The sequence below is a fragment of the Rattus norvegicus genome, chromosome 17 (genome assembly GCF_036323735.1).
Source record: "Rattus norvegicus strain BN/NHsdMcwi chromosome 17, GRCr8, whole genome shotgun sequence".
In the NCBI taxonomy this organism is placed as follows: Eukaryota; Metazoa; Chordata; class Mammalia; order Rodentia; family Muridae; genus Rattus; species Rattus norvegicus.
In genome coordinates, this window is record NC_086035.1 from 2992343 (window position 1) to 3016662 (window position 24320).

General features: G+C 40.7%; 1 protein-coding gene across 1 annotated transcript; it reads right to left on the reverse strand.

The window, feature by feature from the left end:
• Positions 1-24069, reverse strand: Zfp808 (zinc finger protein 808). The gene is made up of 3 exons (XM_039096305.2): positions 4182-24069; positions 3927-3987; positions 1-2697 (listed from the first exon to the last, which is right to left on the reverse strand). The coding sequence occupies exons 1-3, from the start codon at positions 4363-4365 to the stop codon at positions 777-779; spliced, it is 2166 nt and encodes a 721-aa protein (XP_038952233.1). The 5' UTR covers positions 4366-24069; the 3' UTR covers positions 1-776.
• Between the last annotated feature and the right edge of the window lie 251 nt (positions 24070-24320).

Genomic DNA, 24320 nt, shown 5'->3' on the forward strand with positions numbered 1-24320 from the left:
TGGATTGGAAAACTTTTATCACAATTTTTATTTTTTTTTCTTTTTTTTTCGGAGCTGGGGACCGAACCCAGGGCCTTGCGTTTGCCAGGCAAGCGCTCTACCGCTGAGCTAAATCCCCAACCCCTATCACAATTTTTAAATTATAGGCTTTCTCTCCAGTATGTATTTTTCTATGTATTTGGAGACTATTATGTTGGGAAAAGTCTTTGTCACATTGGTTACATTTGGAGGGTATCTCTCCTGTGTATGTTCTTTAATGTATTTGCAGTTTACTGTGTTGCGAAAGGCTTTATCACATTGCTTACTTTTGTAAGGTTTCTTTTGGTATGAACTCTATGTGTCTAGAGACTATTTTGTTGTGAAAAGGGTTTAACACATTTACTACATTTGACGGGTTTTGCTCCTGTATGAATTCTTCTATGTACCTGGAGTCTACTGGGTTGTGAAAAAGCGTTATCACATTCATTACATATGTAGGCTTTCTCTCCAGTATGAACTCTATTATGAATCTGTAGTCTACTGGGCCGTGAAAAGGCTTTATCACATTCCTTACATTTGTAGGGTTTCTCTCCAGTATGAATCCTTTCATGTATCAGGAGTGTATTGTGTTGCGAAAAGGCTTCACCACAGTCACTGCATTTGTAGAGTTTGTCTTCAGTGTGAATTCTTTTATGCCTCTGAATGTTACCGTGGTCTGAAAAGACTTCATCACATTCATTATATTTGTAGGGTTTCTACCCAGTATGAACTCTTTTATGCCTGTAGAGGATATTGGGTCATGAAAAGGCTTTATCACATTCATGACATTTGTAGTGTTTCTCTCCAGTATGAACTCTTTTATGTATCTGGAGGCTAGTGTGGTATAAAAAGGTTTTATCACATTCATTCCACTTGTAGGGTTTCTCTCCTGTATGAATTTTTTTATGCTTCCGTAGGCTACTGTGGTCTGAAAAGGCTTTGTCACATTCATTACATTTGTAGGGTTTCTCTCCAGTGTGAACTCTTTTGTGCTTCTGGAGTCTACTGTGTACTGAAAAGGCTTTATCACATTCATTACATTTGTAGGGTTTCTCTCCAGTGTGAACTCTTTTATGCTTCTGGAGGATATCGTGTCGTGAAAAGTCTTTATCACATTCATTACATTTGTAGGGTTTCTCTCCAGTGTGAACCCTTTTATGCTTCTGGAGGATATCGTGTTGTGAAAATGCTTTATCACATTCATTACATTTGAAGGGTTTCTCTCCAGTGTGAACTCTTTTATGTGTCTGGAGGTGACTGTGTCGTGAAAAGTCTTTATCACATTCATTACATTTGTAGGGTTTCTCTCCAGTGTGAACTCTTTGATGCTTCTGTAGGCTACTGTGTACTGAAAAGGCTTTATCACATTCATTACATTTGTAGGGTTTCTCTCCTGTATGAATTCTTTTATGCGTCCGTAGGCTATTGTGGTCTGAAAAAGCTTTATCACATTCATTACAATTGTAGGGTTTCTCTCCAGTGTGAACTCTATTATGCTTCTGGAGGCTACTGTGTTCTGAAAAGGCTTTATCACATTCATTACATTTGTAGGGTTTCTCTCCAGTGTGAACTCTTTTATGCTTCTGGAGGCTACTGTGTACTGAAAAGGCTTTATCACATTCATTACATTTGTAGGGTTTCTCTCCAGTGTGAACTCTTTTATGTGTCTGGAGGCTATCATGTTCTGAAAATGCTTTATCACATTCCTTACATTTGTAGGGTTTTTCTCCAGTGTGAACTCTTTTATGCTTCTGGAGGCTACTGTGTACTGAAAAGGCTTTATCACATTCATTACATTTGTAGGGTTTCTCTCCAGTGTGAACTCTTTTATGTGTCTGGAGGCTATCATGTTCTGAAAATGCTTTATCACATTCCTTACATTTGTAGGGTTTTTCTCCAGTATGAACTCTATTATGCCTCTTGAGTCTACTGTGTACTGAAAAGGCTTTATCACATTCATTACATTTGTAGGGTTTTTCTCCAGTATGAACTCTATTATGCCTCTTGAGTCTACTGTGTACTGAAAAGGCTTTATCACATTCATTACATTTGTAGGGTTTCTCTCCAGTGTGAACTCTTTTATGCCTCTGGAGGGAACTGTGTATTGAAAAGACTTTATCACATTCATTACATTTGTAGGGTTTCTCTCCAGTATGAACTCTATTATGCATCTGGAGTCTACTTGGTAGTGAAAAGGCTTTACCACATTCATTACATTTGTAGGGTTTCTCTCCAGTATGAACTCTATTATGCCTCTTGAGTCTACTATGTCGTGAAAAGGCTTTATCACATTCATTGCATTTGTAGGGTTTCTCTCCAGTGTGAACTCTTTGATGCCTGTAGAGTATACTGAGTTGTGAAAAGGCTTTATCACATTCATTACATTTGTAGGGTTTCTTTTCAGTATGAAGACTTTCATGCTTTTTAAGTTTACTGTGATTTGAAAAAACTTTACCACATTGACTACATTCATAAGGTTTTTGTCTAGCTTGTGTTCTTTTATGTAGTTGGAGAACTGTGTAAGGAGCAAAGGCTTCAACACACTGAATAACTTCAGAGGGCTTCTTTTCTGAATGGATCCTTTCATTCCTTTGAGCATGACTATGAGCATGTAAAGCAAAGGGTTTTCCACAGTGAGTATATTCGGAGGGAATCTCTGCACTCTGACTTCTTTCATGCCTGAGAAGATAATATGCACATGTGAAAGGTTTACCACACTGATGAACACTTTCATCTGGATGATTTAATGTTACTGTTTCTCTAAATATAAAGAGGCATCTGGCCTTAATTTTTTTTCACTTCGTTCACATTCAAGCTTTCCCTTGACTATGGGCTGTTTTGCATCTTCCAAGATCCCTGAGATGGCAGAGCATTTATTACATAGCTCAGATTTACATATCCTTTTTCTATAAAAGGTTTTTCCCAAATTTGAAGAAAAGCAAAGGAGCTCAGAGCTTTAACACACTAAGTATATTCCAATATTTACTGTAGTGTTGTTCATACTATATTTGGGAAGTAATCCAGGAGAAACAGAAGCATTTCTCCATTCCTAGTACTCAAGAGAATTTATTACAAATTGAGGTCCCATATGTATTGCCAATGAAGTTGGAAAAATCATTAATTGTAAAACATTTATCATGTTGAAACAGTCTAGTATAACAGCCATCCACTATATATCTTCTCATTGTTATGGGAGAGAGAGTGTCAGAAAAAGATTGAGATACATAGATAGAAAGATAGGTAGAAAGATAAATAGATGGAAGGATGGAAGGATGGATGGATATGATAGATAAAGATAGATACATAGATGGATAGACAGACAGACAGAGAGAGAGGTACATTGTTTCCTTCAAAATCCCTTTTATATACATGGTTTGTGTTTTTATGATATATGACATATCTATGAAAGGAAGATGAACACATTGCATTCACATAATTTAACACTTTGTTCTTCATAGACAAGTGATATAGGGATGGAGGTTAATGCACAACATCCTTCTTACAACAAATAATCTGCCAATTTCACTAAATCTAACAATATCACTACTAATATCTGAATAAGCTAATTAGAAGCTTTTCGACATGTATTTGTCAACCATTCAACATGTGGAGCTTTTACAAAATTAGCAGAAATGTATTGGCAGTTGTACAGTGTAGTTGTAATAGGGCTGTCTTTCAAATGGTGATGTACACTAAGGCATTGTTTCCAAGTCCACTTTCTTAAAAAATTGCATTGCAAAAACAAATCAGATAAAAGCACACGAAATACCATGGTTTTGTTAGAATGTATCAATCACCAATATATTTAAAGCAGTTCTTATTTACACTGTTGCTTTACTTTCAAACTTTCAGCACACATTAAAATTTCTTCAGAGGCATATTTGTATGAGCTTGCATATAAGAAGTACCTTCTCTGTCTTCTAGAACTTTGACAATGTTCCTCAATATTTTTTTCTTCCCAATTAAAGCCTGAAATAGAGTAAGAGAAAAACTATGAATGGAAATTATGGAAAATGTAAGTTACAATGTACAGTGAATCTTAAGGTCATGCATGCTTTACTCACTAAATTCTCTACCCATCTCAATTGAAAGTACAGAAGTGCTTCAAAACAAAGAAGGGATTTCTCCAATTTGAAAACAGGAAAGGGAATTTATACTCTTACCTATAGCATTGAGGTTCTTGTAGGTCTCCAGCATGACATCTTTGTAGAGCTTCTTCTGGAAGGGATCCAGCAAAGCCCACTCTTCCTGAGTGAAGTTCACATGCACATCCTCATAAGTCACTGTCTTCTCGAGTATCCCATACATGGGTACAAAAGAAAGCACAATAGAGACAACATTGGGCATGTATTCTTCATAAACAATGTGTTCATATAATTATGGGGACTATCAGACTTATTTCTTGACTCCAAAGTTCTACTGTAACTACCAATACATACTTGTAGGAAATGTATTAATGAGGTTCAGCCCTGTCATTTCACAGCCTGTTCAATAGGATGTAGCCTTTCTAGTGAAATGACACCTACATATGGAAAGTGGACATAAGCTCTACAAGATCAATAGTGCTTACCACACATGGAAGAAATTGTATTAACACTAACAATTATTGACTGTAAAAATCAGTTAAAAGCTGGGTCTATTGTCCTATGCCTTTAACACTGCAGTAAAAAGACAGAAGCAGAATTATCCCATTGAGTCGGATGCCAGTGTGGGGTATATAATGAGTTCTAGAACAGCCAAAGGTACATAGTAAGACCCTGTATCCTCTACCAGAATTGACTAACCAAACCAGAAATATAGAAAGACCTCAGGTTTTTCCTTAAATCTATAAGAGCATTATACATAAAATCCAGTTCTATAGTCATCTTCCAGAAACCTGAGGTGAAGAGGTACAAATTGTAAGATTAACAAGATATTACCAAAAGGGAATATATGTTTAAACATTTCCAATTAGGCAGGGGGTTGGTGATTTAGCTCAGTGGTAGAGCGCTTGCCTAGCAAGCCCAAGACCCTGGGTTCGGTCCTCAGCTCCGAGGGAAAAAAAAAAGAACTTTACAATTAGGCAGAAGAAAATCTTAGCTATATGAAAGTTGATTAGATGTAAACAACACAGTGCAGGAGAGATGGCTCAGCAGTGAAGTACACGGCATGGTTCTCATGCTTTGACTGGGAATCTGCATGTAAATTATGCAGTTCCTTATCTCTAATTGGATTTTGATCGATCAAGATCCATTGACAGCAGCCAATGGAAAGGGTAGAAAAGGTGAGAATTCCAGGTTCCCAAAGGTGAGGAAAGAGAAGCAGGAGACAGGAAAGAGAGATTTGTCTTGCTTTGGAGAGAGAGCCGACAACCATGTAAGATGTCCAGAGGAGTGTTCATTGCCCGCAACCCCAGGTTGGAGATTAGAAATGCAATTAGGCTGAGAGTAGTTTTATGGTGGTGAGTAATGAAAAGGTAACTGGGCCACTGAGCTAAGGGCAGATATAGAGTGTCGAGCAAAGAGTAACGGAGAGGACACACTAGCTGTGGGAAGCTTGGATGAGACATAAGTCAGGATAAACATATTAGTGTGTGTGTGTGTGTGTGTGTGTGTGTGTGTGTGTATGTGTGTGTGTGTGTGTGTGTGTGTGTGTGTGTGTGTGTGTGTGTGTTCTATTGTGTGACACTGTTCCCCCATACAAGGGAACCAGGGCAGGGACTGGAAGTGTACCTGTCAGGAACTTAAGGCCGGATAGTGAAAAGGTTACATGCTTCAGGAAGAGCTCTTGCAGGTCCTACAAATAAGTAAAGTAAACTGCTTGTATTTACAGCAGGATCACAGCTATCCATTATCCTACTTTCAGCAGGTGTCAGACCATTGTCTGGCTACTCTGAGGACTAGACACACCTGAGGGATATATTCATGCATATAGGCAAAGGACTCATAGTCTTTCTAACATAAAGTCACAACAAACACAACAGGTAGAAAGAAGGTCAGTGAATGCCCTGCAATGACTGAGAAGACTCAGAAGTATTAACATTATGAGTACATGGTACCCTAGGAAATAGAATGATAATGACTAAGAAATTTCAAAAATCAAAATGTGGGGTAAGTTCAGCACAAAAGCATATGCTTGACATATAAAGACACATTCATTCCAGGCCCATGTATATCAATAAAAGAGAAAGGCCAGACATGTTGGCCCACACTTGATTCCAGCACTAGACCCCAGAATCAATTTGATCCCTACATTCAAGGCCTGCCTAGCATATAGGCCTACTTTAAGGATACCCACGGCCACAAAGAAAAACATTGTCTTCAAAAACAAAACCAAACTTGAAAAATATGAAAACATTAGTTAAGCAAAATAGCTTAGCATTGCTTCTTCTGTATCTCATATGATTTAAGGACAGAGCCTATTAAAAGGAAGGCAGGACAGGAAGGAAGGACACGTGGAGGAAGCTGAAGGATGAATTTCAAGGAAAACAGAATAGCAGAAATAAATGGATATTGATTAAGTCTATAGACACTCAAATCCCATCCCAATAAGGAATTGCCTCTTGTAGGAGTCCTTCTCCACATATTCTCACCAACAAGTCCACCAACAAGAAACAAATGTTTAAAGTCAACATACTATCTGGATGCTCTTTCATCCACCTAACTATGCTAGCCCACGCTCTCTATAGGTTCACGGTCATTCCATGACAAAAATGCATTTAATCTAACATCAAGGACCCTTAAAGTCTGTTACAGCATGTACAGTGTTCAAATGTCCAAAGTCTCCTGCCACCCTCAAGACAATCTTTAGACTGTCACATACTCTAAAGTCTGAAAGCAAGTTATATCTTTATCACATAAAATGGCAAATCCCATGGGGTAGAGAGCTGAATTCCCAGAAGTGTGGACAATCCTGAGACCTCAGTGGAGACCGCCACTTCTGCCCACTTCTGTTCCCATTCCTCAACCAAAAGGAACCTGCATAGTGTCCCCTGGATACAGGAATATAGGAGTGGTCACTGGCAGGAACCTGCTGATTCCTGAACTGAACTGGAACTGAACTGAACCAATACCAGAGCTCCCTCCACCCCATTCTTGTGGGTGGGACAGCTGGACCCTCAGAAGTGTGGACAATCCCGAGAACTCACAGGAGACAACTACTTACTGCACACCTATCTGACCAAAGATTAAACCTCCTAGTGACATCTGTGCCCTCTGGGCACAGGGACCTAGGAGCAGTCAGGGACAGGACCTTTCGAGTTTCTGCCTGTGCTCAGAGCTGAAAGGCAGTCACAAGGAGTCACACCTGAGAGCAGAGGTAAGATCAACTTTTCTGTTCCAAGCAACCTGTCCGGTGGCCTCAGGACACACATGGCAGAAGAATTCTGGGACAGGACACTTCTGGTTTCTGGATGTGCCCGGAACTGAACTGAATGAATCCCACAGGTCCCAGCACCTAAATCCCGTAGGGGAGAGAGATAAATTCCCAGAAATGAGGACAAATCTGAGACCTCAGGAGAGACCGCCACTTCTGTCCACTTCTGATCACATTCATGGCCCAAGGGGAACTTGCATAGTAGACTCTGGATACAGGAATAGAGCTGCAGTCAGTGGCAGGAACCTGCTAGCAGTTTCTGATGGAGCCTGGAGGTGAACTGAACTGGTCCCATAGCTCCCTCTACCCAAAACTGTAGGGGAGAAAACTGGACACTCAGAAGTGCAAACAATCCTGAGAACTCAGGGGAACCAACTACTTTCCGCCCACATTCTTCACACAAGAGGAAATTTCTTAGAGCCATCTGTGCCCTTTGGGCACAGGGATCTAGAAGCAGTCAGGGGCAGGAAACTTCTGGTTTCTGCTTGGGCCAAAAGCTGAAAGCCAGTCACCAGGATAGCCTACACACCATGAGCAGAGGTAAGACCAACACTTCTGTGCCAGCAACCCACCTGGAGGCTTCAGGTCAAACAAACCCAGGAGTAGGTCTCTGTTCCCAGATTCAGCTGAAAGAAAACAGGCCTACAGGAGGGTCAAGCTACTGTCAGAGACAGCAACACAAGCTAACAGCAGAGACAACCAGCACAGGATCCTTATCAACAGGAACCAAAACTTAGCTTCATCAGAGCCCAGTTCTCTGAGCAAAACAAACTCTGGATTTCCAAACACACTGGAAAAGCAAGATTTGGATTTAAAATCACATTTTACGATGATGATGGAGAACATAAATAACTCCCTTAAAGAAATACAGCACAGAACAAGTAAACAAGTAGAAGCCCTTAAAGAGGAAACACAAAAATCCCTTCAAGAATTACAGGAAAATACAACCAAACAGGTAAAGGAATTGAATCAAACCATCCATGATTTAAAAATGGAAATAGAAACAATAAAGAAAGCACAAAGGGAGATAACCCTGGAGATAGAAAACCTAGGAAAGAGATCAGGAGTCGTAGGTGCAAGTGTCAAGTGTCACCATCGGAATACAACAGAGAGAAGAGAGAATCTCAGGGGCAGAAGATACCATAGAAAACATTGACACAACCATCAAATACATTACAAAATGCAAAACTCTCCTACTCCAAAACATCCAGGAAATCTAGGACACAATGAGAAGGTCAAACCTAAGGACAATACGTATAGGAGAAAATTAAGACTTAAAACTTAAAGAGCCAGTAAATATCTTCAACAAAATTATAGTGAAAACGTCCCTTACCTAAAGAAAGAGATGCTCATAAATATACAAGAAGACTACAAAACTCCAAATAGGATGGACCAGAAAAGAAATTGCTATTGTCACATTATACTTAAAAGACCAAATGCACACAACAAAGAAAGAATATTAAAAGCAGTAAGGAAAAAAGGTCAAGTAACATATAAAGGCAGACCTATAAGAATTACACCAGACTTCTCACCAGAGACTATGAAAGCCAGAAGATCCTGGGCAGATGTCATAAGAACAGGAGGAGAACACAAATGCCAGTGCATGCTACTGTATCCAGCAAAACTCTCAATTAATATAGATGGAGAAACCACGATATTCTATTACAAAATGAAATTTACACAATTTCTTTCTAAAAAGACAGCCATACAAAGACAATATGTGGAAAATTCCAAAACATGGAAGAAAACTAAATCCTAGAAAAATCTCATGCAATGAACCCAAAAGAAGAGAACCAAACAAACATAATTCCACCTCTAACAACAAAACTAACAGGAAACATAAATCACTATTCCTTAATATAGTTTAACATCAATCGATTCAACTCCCCAATAAAAAGATGTAGACTAACAGACTGGATATGTAAAGAGGACCCAGCATTTTGCTACATACAGGAAACACAACTCAGAGACAAAGACAGACACTACTTCAGACTAAAAGGCGGGAAAACAACTTTCCAAGCAATTGATCTGAAGAAACAAGCTGGAGCAGCCATTGTAACGTCGAATAAAATCGACTTGCAACCAAAAGTTATCAAAGAAAATAAGGAAGAAAACTTCATACTCATCAAAGGAAAAATCCACCAAGACAAACTCTCAATCCTAAATATCTATGCTCCAAATGCAATGGCACCTACATTCTTATTAAAAAAAAACAAACTTACTGAAGCTCAAAGCATACATTGCACCTCACACAATAATAGTAGGAGAACCCCACTCTCATCAATGGATAGATCATGGAAATACAAATGAAACAGAGACATAGAGAAACTAACAGAAGTTATGAGCCAAAAGGACTTAAGAAATATTTATAGAACATTTCATCCTAAAACAAAGGACTATACCTTCATCTCAGGACCTCATGGTACCTTCTCCAAAACTGACCATATAATCAGTCACAAAACAGACTTCAACAGATATAAAAAGATTCAAATAATCCTATGCATCCAATCAGATCACAATAGACTAAGGCGGGTCTTCAATAACAACAATAATGGCAGAAAGCCCACATATACATGGAAGTTGAACAAAGCTCTACTCAATGATAACAAGGAAGAAACAAAGAAAGAAATAAAAGACCTTTTAGAAATTAATGAAAAAGAAGGCACAACATATCCAAACTTACGGGACACTATGAAAGCAGTTCTAAGAGAAAACTCACAGCTCTGAGTGCCTCCAAAAAGGAATAGGAGAGAGCATACATCAATCAACAGCTTGACAGCACACAGAAAAGCTCTAGAACAAAAGGAAGCAAATACACCCAAGAGGAGTAGAAGGCAGAAAATAATCAAACTCAGGGCTGAAATCAACCAAGCAGAAACGAAAAGGACCATACAAAGATCAACAAAATCAGGAGCTGGTTCTTTGAGAAAATCAACAAGACAGATTAACACTTAGCCAGACTAACCAGAGGGCACAGAGGGTGTATCCAAATTCACAACATCAGAAAGGAAAAGGGAGACATAACAACAGAATCTGAGGAAATTAAAATAATCATCAGATCCCACTACAAAAGCCTATATTCAACAAAACTGGATAATCTGGAGGAAATTGACAATTTTCTAGACAAGTACCACATACCAAAGTTAAATCAGCATCAGCTAAACCATCTAAACAATCCTATCCCTCCTAAAGAAACAGCAGCAGTCATTAAAGGTCTCCCAACCAAAAAGAGCCCAGGACCAGATGGGTTTATTGCCGAATTCTATCAGACCTTCATAGAAGATATCGTACCAGTACTGTCCAGACTATTCCACAAAATACAAACAAACAGACACAAACCACACAAAAACCCAACAAAGAAAGAGAACTTCAGACAAATTTCCTTTGTGAATATTGACACAAAATTATTCAACAAAATTCTTGCAAACCTAATCCAAGAACACATCAAAATGATCATCCATCATGATAAAGTAGGCTTCATCCCAGGGATGCAGGGATGTTTCAACATACAGAAAACCATCAACGTAATCCACTATATAAACAAACTCAAAGAAAAAAACTACATGATCATTTCATTAGATGCTCAGAAAGCATTTGAGAAAATTCAACACCCCTTCACAATAAAAGTCCCAGAAAGATCAGCAGTTCAAGGCCCATACATAAACATAGTACAAGCAATACACAGCAAACCAGTAGCCAACATTAAACTGAATGGAGAAAACTTGAAGAAATCCCACTAGAATCGGGGACTAGACAAGGCTGCCCAATCTCTCCCTACCTGTTCAACATACTATTCGAACTCCTAGCCAGAGCTATCGGACAACAAAAGGAGGTCAGGGGAATGCAAATTGAAAAGGAAGAGGTCAAAATATCACTATTTACAGATGATATGATAATATACTTTAGTGACCCCAAAAGTTCCACCAGAGAACTACTAAGCCTGATAAACAACTTCAGCAAAGTGGCTTGGTATAAAAGTAACTCAAACAAATCAGCAGCCTTCCTCTACTCAACGGATAAACAGGCTGAGAAATAAATTAGATAAAGGCATTCCTTCACAATAGTCTCAAATAACATAAAATACCTTGGTGTGACTCTAAGCAAGCAAGTGAAAGAACTTCAAGTCTCTAAAGAAAGAAAGTGAAGAAGATCTCAAAAGATGGAAAGATCTCCCGTACTCATGGATTGGAAAGATTAATAGGTTAAAAATGGCCATCTTCCCAAAAGCAATCTACAGATTGAATGCAATCCCCATCAAAATTCCAACTCAATTCTTCATAGAGTTAGAAAGAGCAATTTGCAAATTCATTTGGAATAACAAAAAACCCAGGATAGCAAAAACTATCCTTAACAATGAAAGAACTTCTGTGGGAATCATCATCTCTGACTTCAAACAGTATTACAGAACAATAGCGATAAAAACTGTATGGAATTGGTACACAGACAGGCAGGTAGATCACTGGAACAGAACTGAAGCCCGAGAAATGAACCCACACACCTATGGTCACTAGATCTTTGCCAAAAAAGCTAAAACCATTCAATAGAAAAAAAAGATAGCATTTATAACAATTTGTGCTGGTTCAACTGGAGGTCAGCATGTACAGGATTGCAAATGGAACCATTCTTATCACCCTGTCCATAGCTTAAGTCCAAGTGGATCAAGGACCTCCACATAAAGCCAGATACACTCAAACAAATAGGAAAAAAGTGAGGAAGAGTCTCAATCACATGGGCACTGGGGAAAATTTCCTGAACAAAACACCAATGGCTTAAGCTCCAAGATCAAGAATCCACAAATGGGGCTCATAAAACTGCAAAGCTTATGTAAGGCAAGAACACTGTCAATAGGACAAAATGGCAACCAACAGATTGGGAAAAGATCTTTGCCAATCCTACATCTGATAGCCTAATATGCAAAATATACAGAGAATTCAAGAAATTAGACCCCAGGCAGTCAAATAACCCTATTAAAGATGGAGTACAGAGCTGAATAAAGAATACTCAGCTTAGTCACATTGGAATCCTTACTCATAATGGAAAAGAAAATCAAAACAACCCTAAGATTCCACTTCACACCAGTCAGAATGGCTAAGATCAAAACCTCAGGTGACCACAAATGCTGGCGAGGATGTGGAGAAAGAGGAACACTCCTCCATGGTTGGTGGGATTGCAAACTGGTACAAACACGCTAGAAATCAATCTGAAAGGTCCTCAGAAAATTGGTCATTCCACTATGTATGGACCCAGTATACCTCTCCTGGGCATATACAGAAAAGGTGCTCCAACATACGAAAAAGACACATGCTCTACTATGTTGATAGCAGTCTTATTTATCATAGCAAATGCTGGAAAGAAACCAGATGACCTTCAACAGAGGAATGGATACAGAAAATGTGGTACATCTACCCAATGGAGTACCACTCAGCTATCAAAATATTGACTTCATGATAGTTGTAGGCAAATGGATTGAACTAGAAAATATCATCCTGAGTGAAGTAACCCAATCACAGAAAAATACACATGGTATGCACTCACTGATAAGTGGATATTAGCCCAAAAGCTCGATTACCCAAGATACAATCCACAGACCACATGACGTTTAAGAAGGACAAGCAAAGTGTGGATGCTTAACTCCTTAAAAGGAGGGTATATGGAAGAAATGTTTGGAGAAGAGACAGAAGGAACAGCCATTCAGAGCCATATATATCCAACAAAACTAAATAAGATTAATGAAGCTAAGAACTGCATGCTGACAGGAGCCAAATATAGCTGTCTCCTCAGAGGCACAGCAAGAGCATGTCCAATACAGAGGCAAATGCAAGCAGCAAACCATTGAACTGAGAATGGGATCCCTGTTGGAGGAATTAGAGAAAGGATTGAAAACGCTGAAGGGGCTTGCCACCCCATAACAACAACAGAGTTCCCAGGGACTAAACCACTATCAAAGACTATACATGAACTAACCTATGGCTCCAGCTTGATAATGTAGCAGAGGATGGCCTTGCTGGACAACAATAGGAAGAAAATCCCTTGGTCCTACGAAGGGTGAACACCCGATCCCCAGTGTAAGGGAAAGTCAGGAGGGTGGGAAGGGAGGGTGGTTGGGGTGGGGAACACCCTTATATTGAAGGAGAGGAGGATAGAGGGCTTATGTCCGGGAATCTGGAAAGGGAATAACATTTGAAAGGTAAACAAAAAAGTATACAATAAAAGACAAAAAATGCCACAGAATATCACTTCCCATTCCAATAAACAGGGATGGGTACATCAGTAGATGAGCAAGGCGAGAAACATGCAGGTCAAAAGGCAAGTCTTATGGCTCTGTCTCAGACATATGTGGCTTACATTTTAAGGGGCAACTTGTAACATAGCTGTTGTTTTGGTTACTTCTACATTGTGTATGCAGCTCTCCATAGCAGATGACTCATGTTTTGTATCTCAACATCATGTGGTCAGGAAATACTACTGAAGCTTCATCCTCATGACCTCAAGTAATGAACTCAACAGGCTCATCAATGGGGCTCTGACTCTGTAGGACACAGATGGCTGGAAGAGTGCTCAATTGAAACCACAGAGCAAGCATCCATGACCTTTGCATCCTTCTTGTTTCCAACCCACAAGAAATAAGTGGTCTTGTTGAGTCTGGCTTCTAAACTGGGCTGGACCCCATCACAGATGAATAACAGTTGTAGAATCTTTTACTGGGACTAGGAATCACTTTGCCTACTCCTTCCATTAATTGGAGGGTTAGTAGGAAAGCGTGTTACTCTCATGGCATCTTCTAAGATTTCAAGTCCATAGAAAGGATCTTCTGTTTAAAGGTGATAATCTCCTTGCATTTCAATTTATGATTTCCTTTCAGCACTTGATGGTCATTTGAAACCACCTTTTTCTGGATAAGCCACAAACTTTGATTTCACTCCTACTGAACTTGTCGAGTTATTTCATTTGGAACTTCTACAAACTGGACCTCAATATTCCCTACAAGTCCGTGTACCACACACTAGAAGCTTCAGTGTGTGCACTGCATAGAGAGAGTAGCAGCAACACAGCAATGGCTAGAAATCCAGATTCTCCCCTCCTCAAGGAATGCCCTCTCACTGAGGAAAGAAAGCCCAGTGCATCTCCCCAGATCAACACATATACCAACAAAACAGTGTGGATCACAGCTCATCGTAGTCTAACACATTAGACTCTGATAGATCCACCAGTGTACTCTTCCACGTCTGGGGTCTGGGGTCTGGGGTCTGGGGTCCTCACACTCACCACGGTGGGACTGTGATCTTCCTCAGATTTCCTAATGGATGTGTCTAAGGGGAATCCTAGAAGACACTGCTTGCTATCTCCCAGTGGTGTGTCTGACTGCTCAGCCTCCCCATATCCCTCATTAGCTTGAACCACACAGCTAAGTCTTAGGAACTTAGTATCTCCCCTACTGGAGGTATGCTGGTCAAGCAACTGAGACAAAACAGGTCTCCTGTGATCCACACTTCCACACGAAGTTGTCAGTGAAGTCAATTCCTACACAGGATCCTCTTTGTTTGTAGTTACCCCCCAACCCCCGCCCCACGCCAAGGATAGAGACCTCAGAAAACACTAATGAAAGGTCCTTTCTCCTTCCTACTGTCCACTCGTGGAACATCTTGGAAGGTGTTGTAAGACTGTCTTCCAGGAGTGGGTCCCAGAGTCTCACCCACCAATCTTGTGTGTTTACATTAAAAGGTATGAATTAACACTCGTTAGGAAATTACAAAATCACACACCCTAAGTCAGGCAGGACTTTATTCATAAAGGTGAGCCCTGCAGATGAAGGCTTTAAACTTCAATTAGTCTGTGATCTAGCTGTTGCCTACCCTGTTTCACTCTGCACTGTACACAGGACACTGGTCCTCCTGCACTGTTCTGAGGACAGAAGTCCTGCTCCACATACAAATCCTTTCCCTGTTACTGCAATGCACAGTACAGTCCATGACTCAAATAGGTAATTTTAAAACTCAGTTGTGGTACTGCCCTTTACCTTAAGAATTTAGAATCTTAAATCAAGAAGAAGGAAGGCCATTGCTCTGGGGACCAATACACATGCTGTAGGCCACCTGCTTCACTTCCATTTTCCTTCCCCATCTTCCCTCACGTCTCTCCTCCCTAAAGCTTTTCAGCTCCACCTTCCACTCCCCAGCCCAATAACCAGGTCTAGCCTATATTTCACATGTTAAAATGGGGAGAAGTTTCCAACGAAAGACACCTGAATATGTGAATACTCCTCATCCTAGGCAGCCTCTCTGGGAAAAGTGGAATTAACATCAAAATACAAACAGCACCGGAGCAATCCACAGTGCCTCTATTTCCTAAGCACTGGAAGATCCTACATCATAGATTCTCCGGTTCCCTTAACAGATTAAATTCCAGTGCTACCCAGCCTTTGAGGTGTGGTTAATAACACCCACAAAATTCACTCCAAATTGATTTTAAATGGCAAGGGACAAGTTCTGGAGGACACCGAGAAGCTAGGTCTCCGCATTTGGCATCCTGCCCATGATGTTTCTAACAGAAACCCCTTGCTCCAAAGGCTTTGCACAGATACAGCTCCCAAACTGAACACATGAGAACACCTAATGGCCAGGACCACACGGAATCTACAAGATGGCTGCTAGTTCCCACCAAGCCCATGCATGGGAGGACCACCTCCCTGCCTCCCCCTTCTCAGTCCACTGCTAATTCAGGTTAGGGGCAGTGGTCACATGCTCACCATGATTGGACTTGGTAGTTCAGGGTTGGCAGTTCTGTAAGGCACTCAGCAGCAGAGTTCAAAGTATGTCACACCAATCACTCAAGCCTGCTCGGTAATAGAGTGGAACTTGCAGCAGGAACAAAAGAACCCGGAAGAACACTCCTTTTCTCCTGATTGGAGGGTCCTTAAAAACGCCCTGACTGGCCAGTGAATCTTGAGTGACATGAGCACCTCCATTAGGATTAGAGTGTGCTGAAGACATGGAGTAGCAAGTTTTCTGGCCCATCATTGTACTCTAGGAGATGACACATTTTAGATCTGCAAGATTTGTGTTTCAGTATCCCATTTGTCTGTCCTCCAATAGCCGACCTTTCTGTCTTCCAGCACTAAGCAGGAATTTATTCCCCTCCTTCTTCTACTCCTTGTCCTCATCTTCCTCTTCCTAGTGCTGCTCCTCCTCTTCCTGGTGTATTTCTTCTCCTCCTCTTACTCATCTTCTTTTTCTCCTACTCCTTGTCATTTTTGTTCCTCTTCTTGTTCTTTTTCCCCTTCCTCTTCATTTCTACCACCCTCTTCCTGCCCCTCCTCCTCCACTCATGCTAAACCCCCTTGAATCAAGATGGATAGCTTCTAAAGTCCAATTTTCACTACATGACCCCTTGGCAGAATGGTTCCAAGGATATTAATAATTAAAGAGAGCTTTTAGGACACAAAATATGATGTTTGTTTCTGTAATTTCACATTTGCATAAGGAAAATTGTAGCTAATATTCATCTGCTATACGATGTAAGGGTCTGAAAATTGTTGAAGACCGCAGACTCTGATAGTATACAAAAACAAAGAGGGTTATTGTACAGAAACAATCATCATTCAGGGGTCAATCATGATTTGAAATGGCAACCCCAGACAAATGACCCTATTTGTCACAGTTTGTCAGTGGTCTGCATGCCTTCCTCATGAACTGAAAGAATAAAAATGCAGCAAAGCAGTCAGAAGTTTATAAAAGCCCTAAATACCTCAAATTCCAGACCCTGCCCTCTACCTGTGAGTAAAATTTCGAATTTCTTGAGCCTGCTCTCCCAGGAGCTAGATAAAAGGACTAAAGATATGGCCCTTAGAGAACAATCTTGAGAAACAGGAAGCTCCTCCTTGTGACATTTCACTGGTATTACAATGACGTCATCCCTGTGCCCCTGGGTTGTGGTTTCTCCCTTTAAATACCCTTTCTGCCAGCCTCTCGGGGTCGAACTCCACTGCCGCTGCGTGGGATATGAGTCTCGACCCCAGTGCACTGGTCCCTATCAATACACCTCATGTTTATTACAGCAAGGACGGTCTCACGTGAGTTCTTGGGGGGTCGCATCATCCCGACACCTGAGTGAGGGTCTCCCTGCTTCCGGGGCCTTTCAGAACTTATAACCATATAATGAAATAGGGCTGCCCAGTGCAGATGGTCTATTCTGAGAAAAGATATTTCCCATCTTTTGTGGTTATCCCCTGGCTGGTCTCTGGGGGTATGGTTTTATGAATCTGTTCTAGGTTATATGATCTGTTCCTAGAGCTGGTGTCTCAGGACTTTATATTAATAATTGTCTAATTCTTAAGCTCGTGCTTTATGGCTGTTTTTTACATCAGGCCTCTCTTACAAAAGGGTTGTCTCAGTGGAGATAAATGGGGTTTATCTTTCTCTTCAAAATGATTCTCCAGAAATGGAGTTTATCTTGCTCTTTCAATATGAGAATCCAGACAACCCTGGGAAAAAAGCAGGAAGTGGATGCAAACCACAGTGGAGCACTATTGGTAGCCAGCACATCTTCCTCAGTGGGAGGTGAAAACACATATCTGTAGTAGCCGAGGTTTTCCAGATGAACAGAACCCAAAGCATGGCTCTCTCTATGTATGGATGAAGTGGATATAGAGAAATGTCTCATGGAATGTTGTCCACGAGTAAGACAATGACTGCAACAATGGCAAGTTCAAGAATACAGTCGTGTCAGGGTTGGGGATTTAGCTCAGTGGTAGAGCGCTTGCCTAGGAAGCGCAAGGCCCTGGGTTCAGTCCCCAGCTCTGAAAAAAAGAACCAAAAAAAAAAAAAAAAAAAGAATACAGTCGTGTCTTTATGTCTCAGCTGGTCTTCAGCATGTACCAGAATTCCTAACACGGAACCTCTAATGCTAGAAAAATGAAGTAATCTCTCTTACCAGAGTATGGCAGGAAGAAAAAGAAAAATAGTTACTATCTTCATCCTTACATACGTAAGCTTCCACCAGAAGATATGGCCTAGATAAAGATTTTTCTTATCAACTCATGAGCTCCCTCCACAAAAAAAGGGGGATGGGTTCCCATAGTAAATATTTCAATAAGAAAAATCCCTCAGAGTGTCCACCTGTTTCAGTTTCAGTAACTGACTGCAGTCATTTGACCTGAAGTACATTTTACCTCATCCTGAATGCTCTGTGTCTCAAGGAATCTTCTGTAGAAGATTCCATATTTTTTTTTCTTTTCTTTTACAGGATATTGTCTTTATTGACACTTCAAATGTTATCACCTTTCCTGCTTTCCCCTTTAGAAGACCCCTATCAGATAGCCCCTCCCCTGCTTCTCTGAGGTGCCTTGAAAAACCCACCCTTCTCACCTGCCTTCCTGGCATTACCCTACACTGAATCATCAAGCCTTCACAGGCCCAAGTGCCACTCCTCCCACTGATGTCCAACAAGGCCATTTTCTGCTACATATGTAGCTGAAGCAAAGGGTCACTCCATGTGTACACTTTTGTTGGGTGTTTAGTCCCTGGGAGCTCTGGGGGGGGGGGGTCTGCTCCATTGATATTGTTGTTCTTCCTGTGGGGTTGCAAACCCCTTCAGCTCCTCCAATCGTTTTTTTAACTCCTCCATTGGGGACACCGGACCCAGTACAGTAGTTGGCTGTGAGCCTCCAACTCAATATTTGTGAGGCTATGGCCAAGCCTCTCAGGAGACAGCTATATCAGGCTCCTGTAAGCAAGCACTTCTTAGCATTTGCAATAATGTCTGAGTTTGGTGACTGTATATGGGATGGATCCCCAGGTGGGTCAGTCTCTGGATGGCCTTTCCTTCAGTCTCTGCTCCATACCTTGTCTCCTTATTTCCTCCTGTGTGTTTTGTTCTTTCTTCTAAGAAAGACTGAAGCATCCACACTTTGGTCTTCCTCCTTCTTGAGCTTCAGATAGTCAGTGAATTGTATTGTGGGTATTCTGAGCTTTTGGGCTAATATCCACTTATCAGTTTGTGCATACCATGTGTGTTCCTTTGTGGTTGGGTTACCTCACTCAGGATGATATTTTCTAGTTCCATCCATTTGCCTAAGTATTTCCCAAAGTCATTGTTTTAATAGCTTAGTTATACTCAATTGTGTAAATATACCACATTTTCTGTATCCATTCCTCTGTTGAAGACATCTGGGTCCTTTTCAACTTCTGGCTATTATAAATAAGGCTGTTATGAACATAGTGGAGCATGTGTGTTTTTTATATGTTGGAACATCTTTTTGGTAAAGACACAGAAGTGGTATAGCTGGGTACTCAGGGAATACTATGTCCAATTTTCTGAGGAACCACCAGACTGATTTCCAGAGTGGTTGTCCCAGCTTGCAATCCCACCAGCAATGGAGGAGTGTTCCTCTTTTTCTACAGCCTCGAAGACATGTGCTGTCACCTGAGTTTTCGATCTTAGCCAACCTGACTGGTGTTTGGTAGAATCTCAAGGTTGTTTTGATTTGCATTTCCTTGATAACTAAGGATGCCGAACATTTCTTTTGGTGCTTTCTCGGCCATTTGATATTCCTCAGTTGAGCAGTCTTTGTTTAGCTCTGTATCCCACTTTTTAATAGGGTTACTTGATTTCTGGAGTTTACCTTCTTGAGTTCTTTTATATATGATATGTTAGCCCTGTATGGAATGTATGTCTGGTAAAGATCTTTTCCCAATCTGTTGGTTGCTGTTTTGTCCTATTAACAGTGCTCTTTGCCTTACATAAGCTTTGGAATATTATGAGGTCCCATTTGTCAAATGTTGATCTAGAGCATAAGCCACTGGTGTTTTGTTCAGGAAATCTCTCCCTGTGCCCATGTGGTCGAGGCTCTTCCCAACTTTCTCTTCTATTAGTTTCAGTGTATCTTGTTTTATGTGGACCTCCTTGATCCATTTCAACTGGAGCATTTTACAAGGAGATAAGAGTGGACTGGTTTGTATTCTTGTACATGCTGACTACCATTTGAACCAGCATTTTGTTGAAAATGCTCTCTTTTTTTCCATTGGATATAAATCACTATATATACAAACTCAAAAAAAAAAAAAACAACAACAACAACAAAAAAAACCCAACAACAACAACCTAAAGATCATCTCATTAGATGCTTATAATATATTTGACAAAATTCAACACCCTTTCATGTTAAAAGTCTTGGAAAGATCAGGAGTTCAAGGCCCATACCTAAATACAGTAAAAGCAATATACAGCAAACCAGTAGCCAACATCAAACTAAATGGAAACTTGATGCAATCACACTAAAATCAGGGACTAGACAAAGTGGCCTTATCTCTCCCTACCTATTGTATATAGTACTTCAAGTCCTAGCCAGAGCAATGAGACAAAAAAAAAGGAGATCAAAGGATTAGAAATTGGAAAGGAAGAAGTCAAAATATCATTATTTGCAGAAGATATAATAATATACTTAAGTGAGGCCAAAAAACCCACCAGAGAACTACAAAACCTGATAAATAGCTTCAGCAAAGTGGCTGGGTATAAAGTTACCTCAAACAAATCAGTAGCCTTCCTTACACAAGGGAAAAACAGACTGAGAAAGAAATTAGGGAAATGAAACCCTTCGCAGTAGTCACAAATAATATAAGATACCTCGGTGTGACTCTAAGCAAGCAAGTGAAACGTCTGTATGACAAGAACTTCAAGTCTGAAGTAAGAAACTGAAGATCTCAGAATTTGGAAAGATCTCCTATGCTCATGGACTGGCATAGATTAATTGGCAAGATTAATATAGTAAAGATGGCCATCTTGCCAAAAGCAAACTACAGATTTATGCAATCCCCATCAACATTCCAACTCGCAGAGTTAGATAGAGCATTTTGCAAATTCATTTGGAATAACAAAAAAACCTATGCTAGCAAAAACTATTTCTAACAATAAAACAATTTTGGGGGGAATCATCATCCCTGACCTCAAGCAGTATTACAAAGCAAGAGTGATGAGAACAGACAGGCAGGAATGGATAGAATGGAAGACGCAGAAGTAAACCCACACACTGATAGTCACTTGATCTTTGACCAATGAGCCAAATCCATCCAGTGGAAGACTCCATTTTTTATACCTTATTTTTATTTTATGTATATGAGTGCTTTCCTGGCACTTGTTTGTGTGCAGCACCTGCAGTGGTCAGAAGAAGGCATTAGATCCCTTGGGACTACAGTTACAGCAGCTGGTTTAATGCCATATGGTTTTAGAGAATGCAACCTGTGTCATCTATAACAATATCCAATGCTCATAACTAAGCCATCTCTGTATTTACCATATTTTCATTTAAAATTGATTTTATGCAATTGAATTAAAATAAGTTACTTTCTCTAGCCTTTACCATTTTACATTTTCTGATATATATTCCCAATAATAACAAATGCTGTGGGAGGTTTGGTAAAGACATGCTACCCTAGTGAGCTAACTTCATTTTCTTAACTATATGTAACATAGATATTGACAAGCTTGAATGTAGAACTAAACTGCAAGACACTCAGAAATCTCTTTCCATGTATGCCCTTCTACCTAGTCTACGTTTCTCCTGAAAACATCAAATCCAAGTCAGCTCCTTTGCTCTCTTTCCTCAAATCTTGTTTCATCTGTGTTCTGCTCTTTCTTACCCTTCTGCTTCCAAGAATCCATTGTAAGCCAAGAGATAAAGCTAGAGTACAAAGAAAGTGCCCACCATGACAGTTCTCAGACATCTAATTGTTATAAAAGAAGGCTCTCCCCCCAATACACCCTTGGCAGGCTAAAACACTTCATTTCTTGGGGGTGGGAGGTAGGTGGGTGACTCAAGTCCAGTCTATAGGGAGTTAAAACTTTTCAACTTAAATGAGGAGCATCTCAATGACTTAAAGCTGACTTTGCCTCAAGACATCCAGAAAAGACCACAAGATCCCACCCAAGCAATCTGCCTTCAAATAGGTAGGAACTTTCCATTCTTTAGCATTTTATCCCTCAGCACATCAGCACAGATGCCTTTGCCACAGCTCCCGACCACCGGGCTATATACCAAGGTAGAAAAAGAAGCTCAAAGAATAAAAAATACGGCCAAAAAGTCGGAAGTTTAAAAATGGAATCTCACCCCTAAGAAGCCCTAAATACCTCAAATTCCAGACCCTGCCCTCTACCTGTAAGTAAGTAAAGATTCACATTTCTTGAGCCTGCTCTCCCAGGATCCAGATAAAGGGTTTAAGATAAGGCCCTTAGATAGGTGATCCCAACCTAGTAAAGATAAGAGGAAGCTTCTTCCAGGAACTAGCTGACCATAAAGTTAGATTAAAATCTTAAAAGAACAACCTTGAGAAGAAGGAAGCTTCTCCTAGGAACTAAAGGGAACAAGAAGTTAAGCAATCTTGACAGGAAGCCTCTTGTGATTTTCCAAAGACACCACCCCCGCCCCCTTGGGTTGTGGTTTCTCCCTTTAAATACCCTTTCTCCCAGCATCTCGGGGTCGAACTCCACTGCCCCTGCATGGGATATGAGTCTCGACCCCAGTGCACTGGTTCCTATCAATACACCTCATGTTTATTACAGCAAGGACGGTCTCACGTGAGTTCTTGGGGGGTTGCATCATCTCGAGACTTGAGTGAGGGTCTCCCTGCTCTGGGGGTCTTTCAGAGCCAAAATCGTGGGTCTCTTGGATGTCATGATGAAGGTAACAACTATGAGCATTCATTACCCCAGACATCAGATGGGAAGAGACTCAGTGGCACTGAACAATACCCAGGCAGATCAGGTGGCTCCAGAAATGGTTATGCAAGTGACTATCCCAGTTTTGGGCCAGCAAGAGACACCTGCTGGGAACCAGGATTAGACTAAAGGATGGGCTCATTTAGAATATACAGCAGAAGAAAGGGCCCAAATTGCTTAGAAGAGGAAGGGCAGTGGCACACTCAAGGGTAAAGCTATACTCCCCAGAGAATAAACAAAAGACTCACTTTCCCAAATGCACAAATGGACTCATTTAGCTCTCACCTGCATAAAGACAACAATTCACAGACACCCTAACTTTAATTCTGAACAATTTAAGGATAGAGTGGTGACTACTTGTTTTAGCCACTTGGAAGTTAGGAGATTTACATAGCAAATATATTTCACCAATCATTTCTTAACTACACCAATACTCTGAAAGAGCGGGCCATTCTTCAAGGACAGAATCCTAAGTGGAAGGCTTCAGAGGATGTAAAAGATAGAAAAAGTAGGAGATAGAAAGTATGAAAGCTGGGGTGGGGTAGCAAGGAGCTAAGGCTTCTGCTAAGGAAGCTTCTTAAGAACAGCAGCATTTCTACTACCTACAAGGAAAATGGAAAGAAATGGGAGATTTCCATGAAGTCAGCAGAATCAACCATACAATGGACAAATTAAGGAGGGACCAGATCAAACAATGTTGCTCACGGAGTACAGGGCCATCTCATTAACATTAAAGACCACGCCTCCACTACTTTGGAACTGATGTCTTCAGTCCCAGGTGGTAGCAATTTTTGGAAACTAAGCAGCAGAGACAACCCCTCTCCAAAGGACCTGGCCCCAGACCATTAACAGATCTCAAAAGCATATGCCTGGTTTTAGAGAAAAAGCTCTGCTTTTTTTTTTTTTTTTTATTAACTTGAGTATTTCTTATATACATTTCAAGTGTTATTCCCTTTCCTGGTTTCCGGGCAAACATCCCCCTCCCCCCTCCCTTCCTTATGGGTGTTCCCCTCCCAACCCTCCCCCCATTGCCGCCCTCCCCCCATAGTCTAGTTCACTGGGGGTTCAGCCTTAGCAGGACCCAGGGCTTCCCCTTCCACTGGTGCTCTTACTAGGATATTCATTGCTACCTATGGGGTCAGAGTCCAGGGTCAGTCCATGTATAGTCTTTAGGTAGTGGCTTAGTCCCTGGAAGCTCTGGTTGCTTGGCATTGTTGTACATATGGGGTCTCGAGCCCCTT

What these genes read in the sequence shown, in the direction of transcription:
- Zfp808 (XM_039096305.2), bottom strand. Translation starts at nt 4,365, where the DNA reads ATGCCCAATGTTGTCTCTATTGTGCTTTCTTTTGTACCCATGTATGGG. An exon ending in CAAGAACCTCAATGCTATAG is followed by an intron (nt 3,988 to 4,181) that starts GTAAGAGTATAA and finishes ACTCTATTTCAG; the next exon opens with GCTTTAATTGGGAAGAAAAA. An exon ending in AGTTCTAGAAGACAGAGAAG is followed by an intron (nt 2,698 to 3,926) that starts GTACTTCTTATA and finishes TTATCTTCTCAG; the next exon opens with GCATGAAAGAAGTCAGAGTG.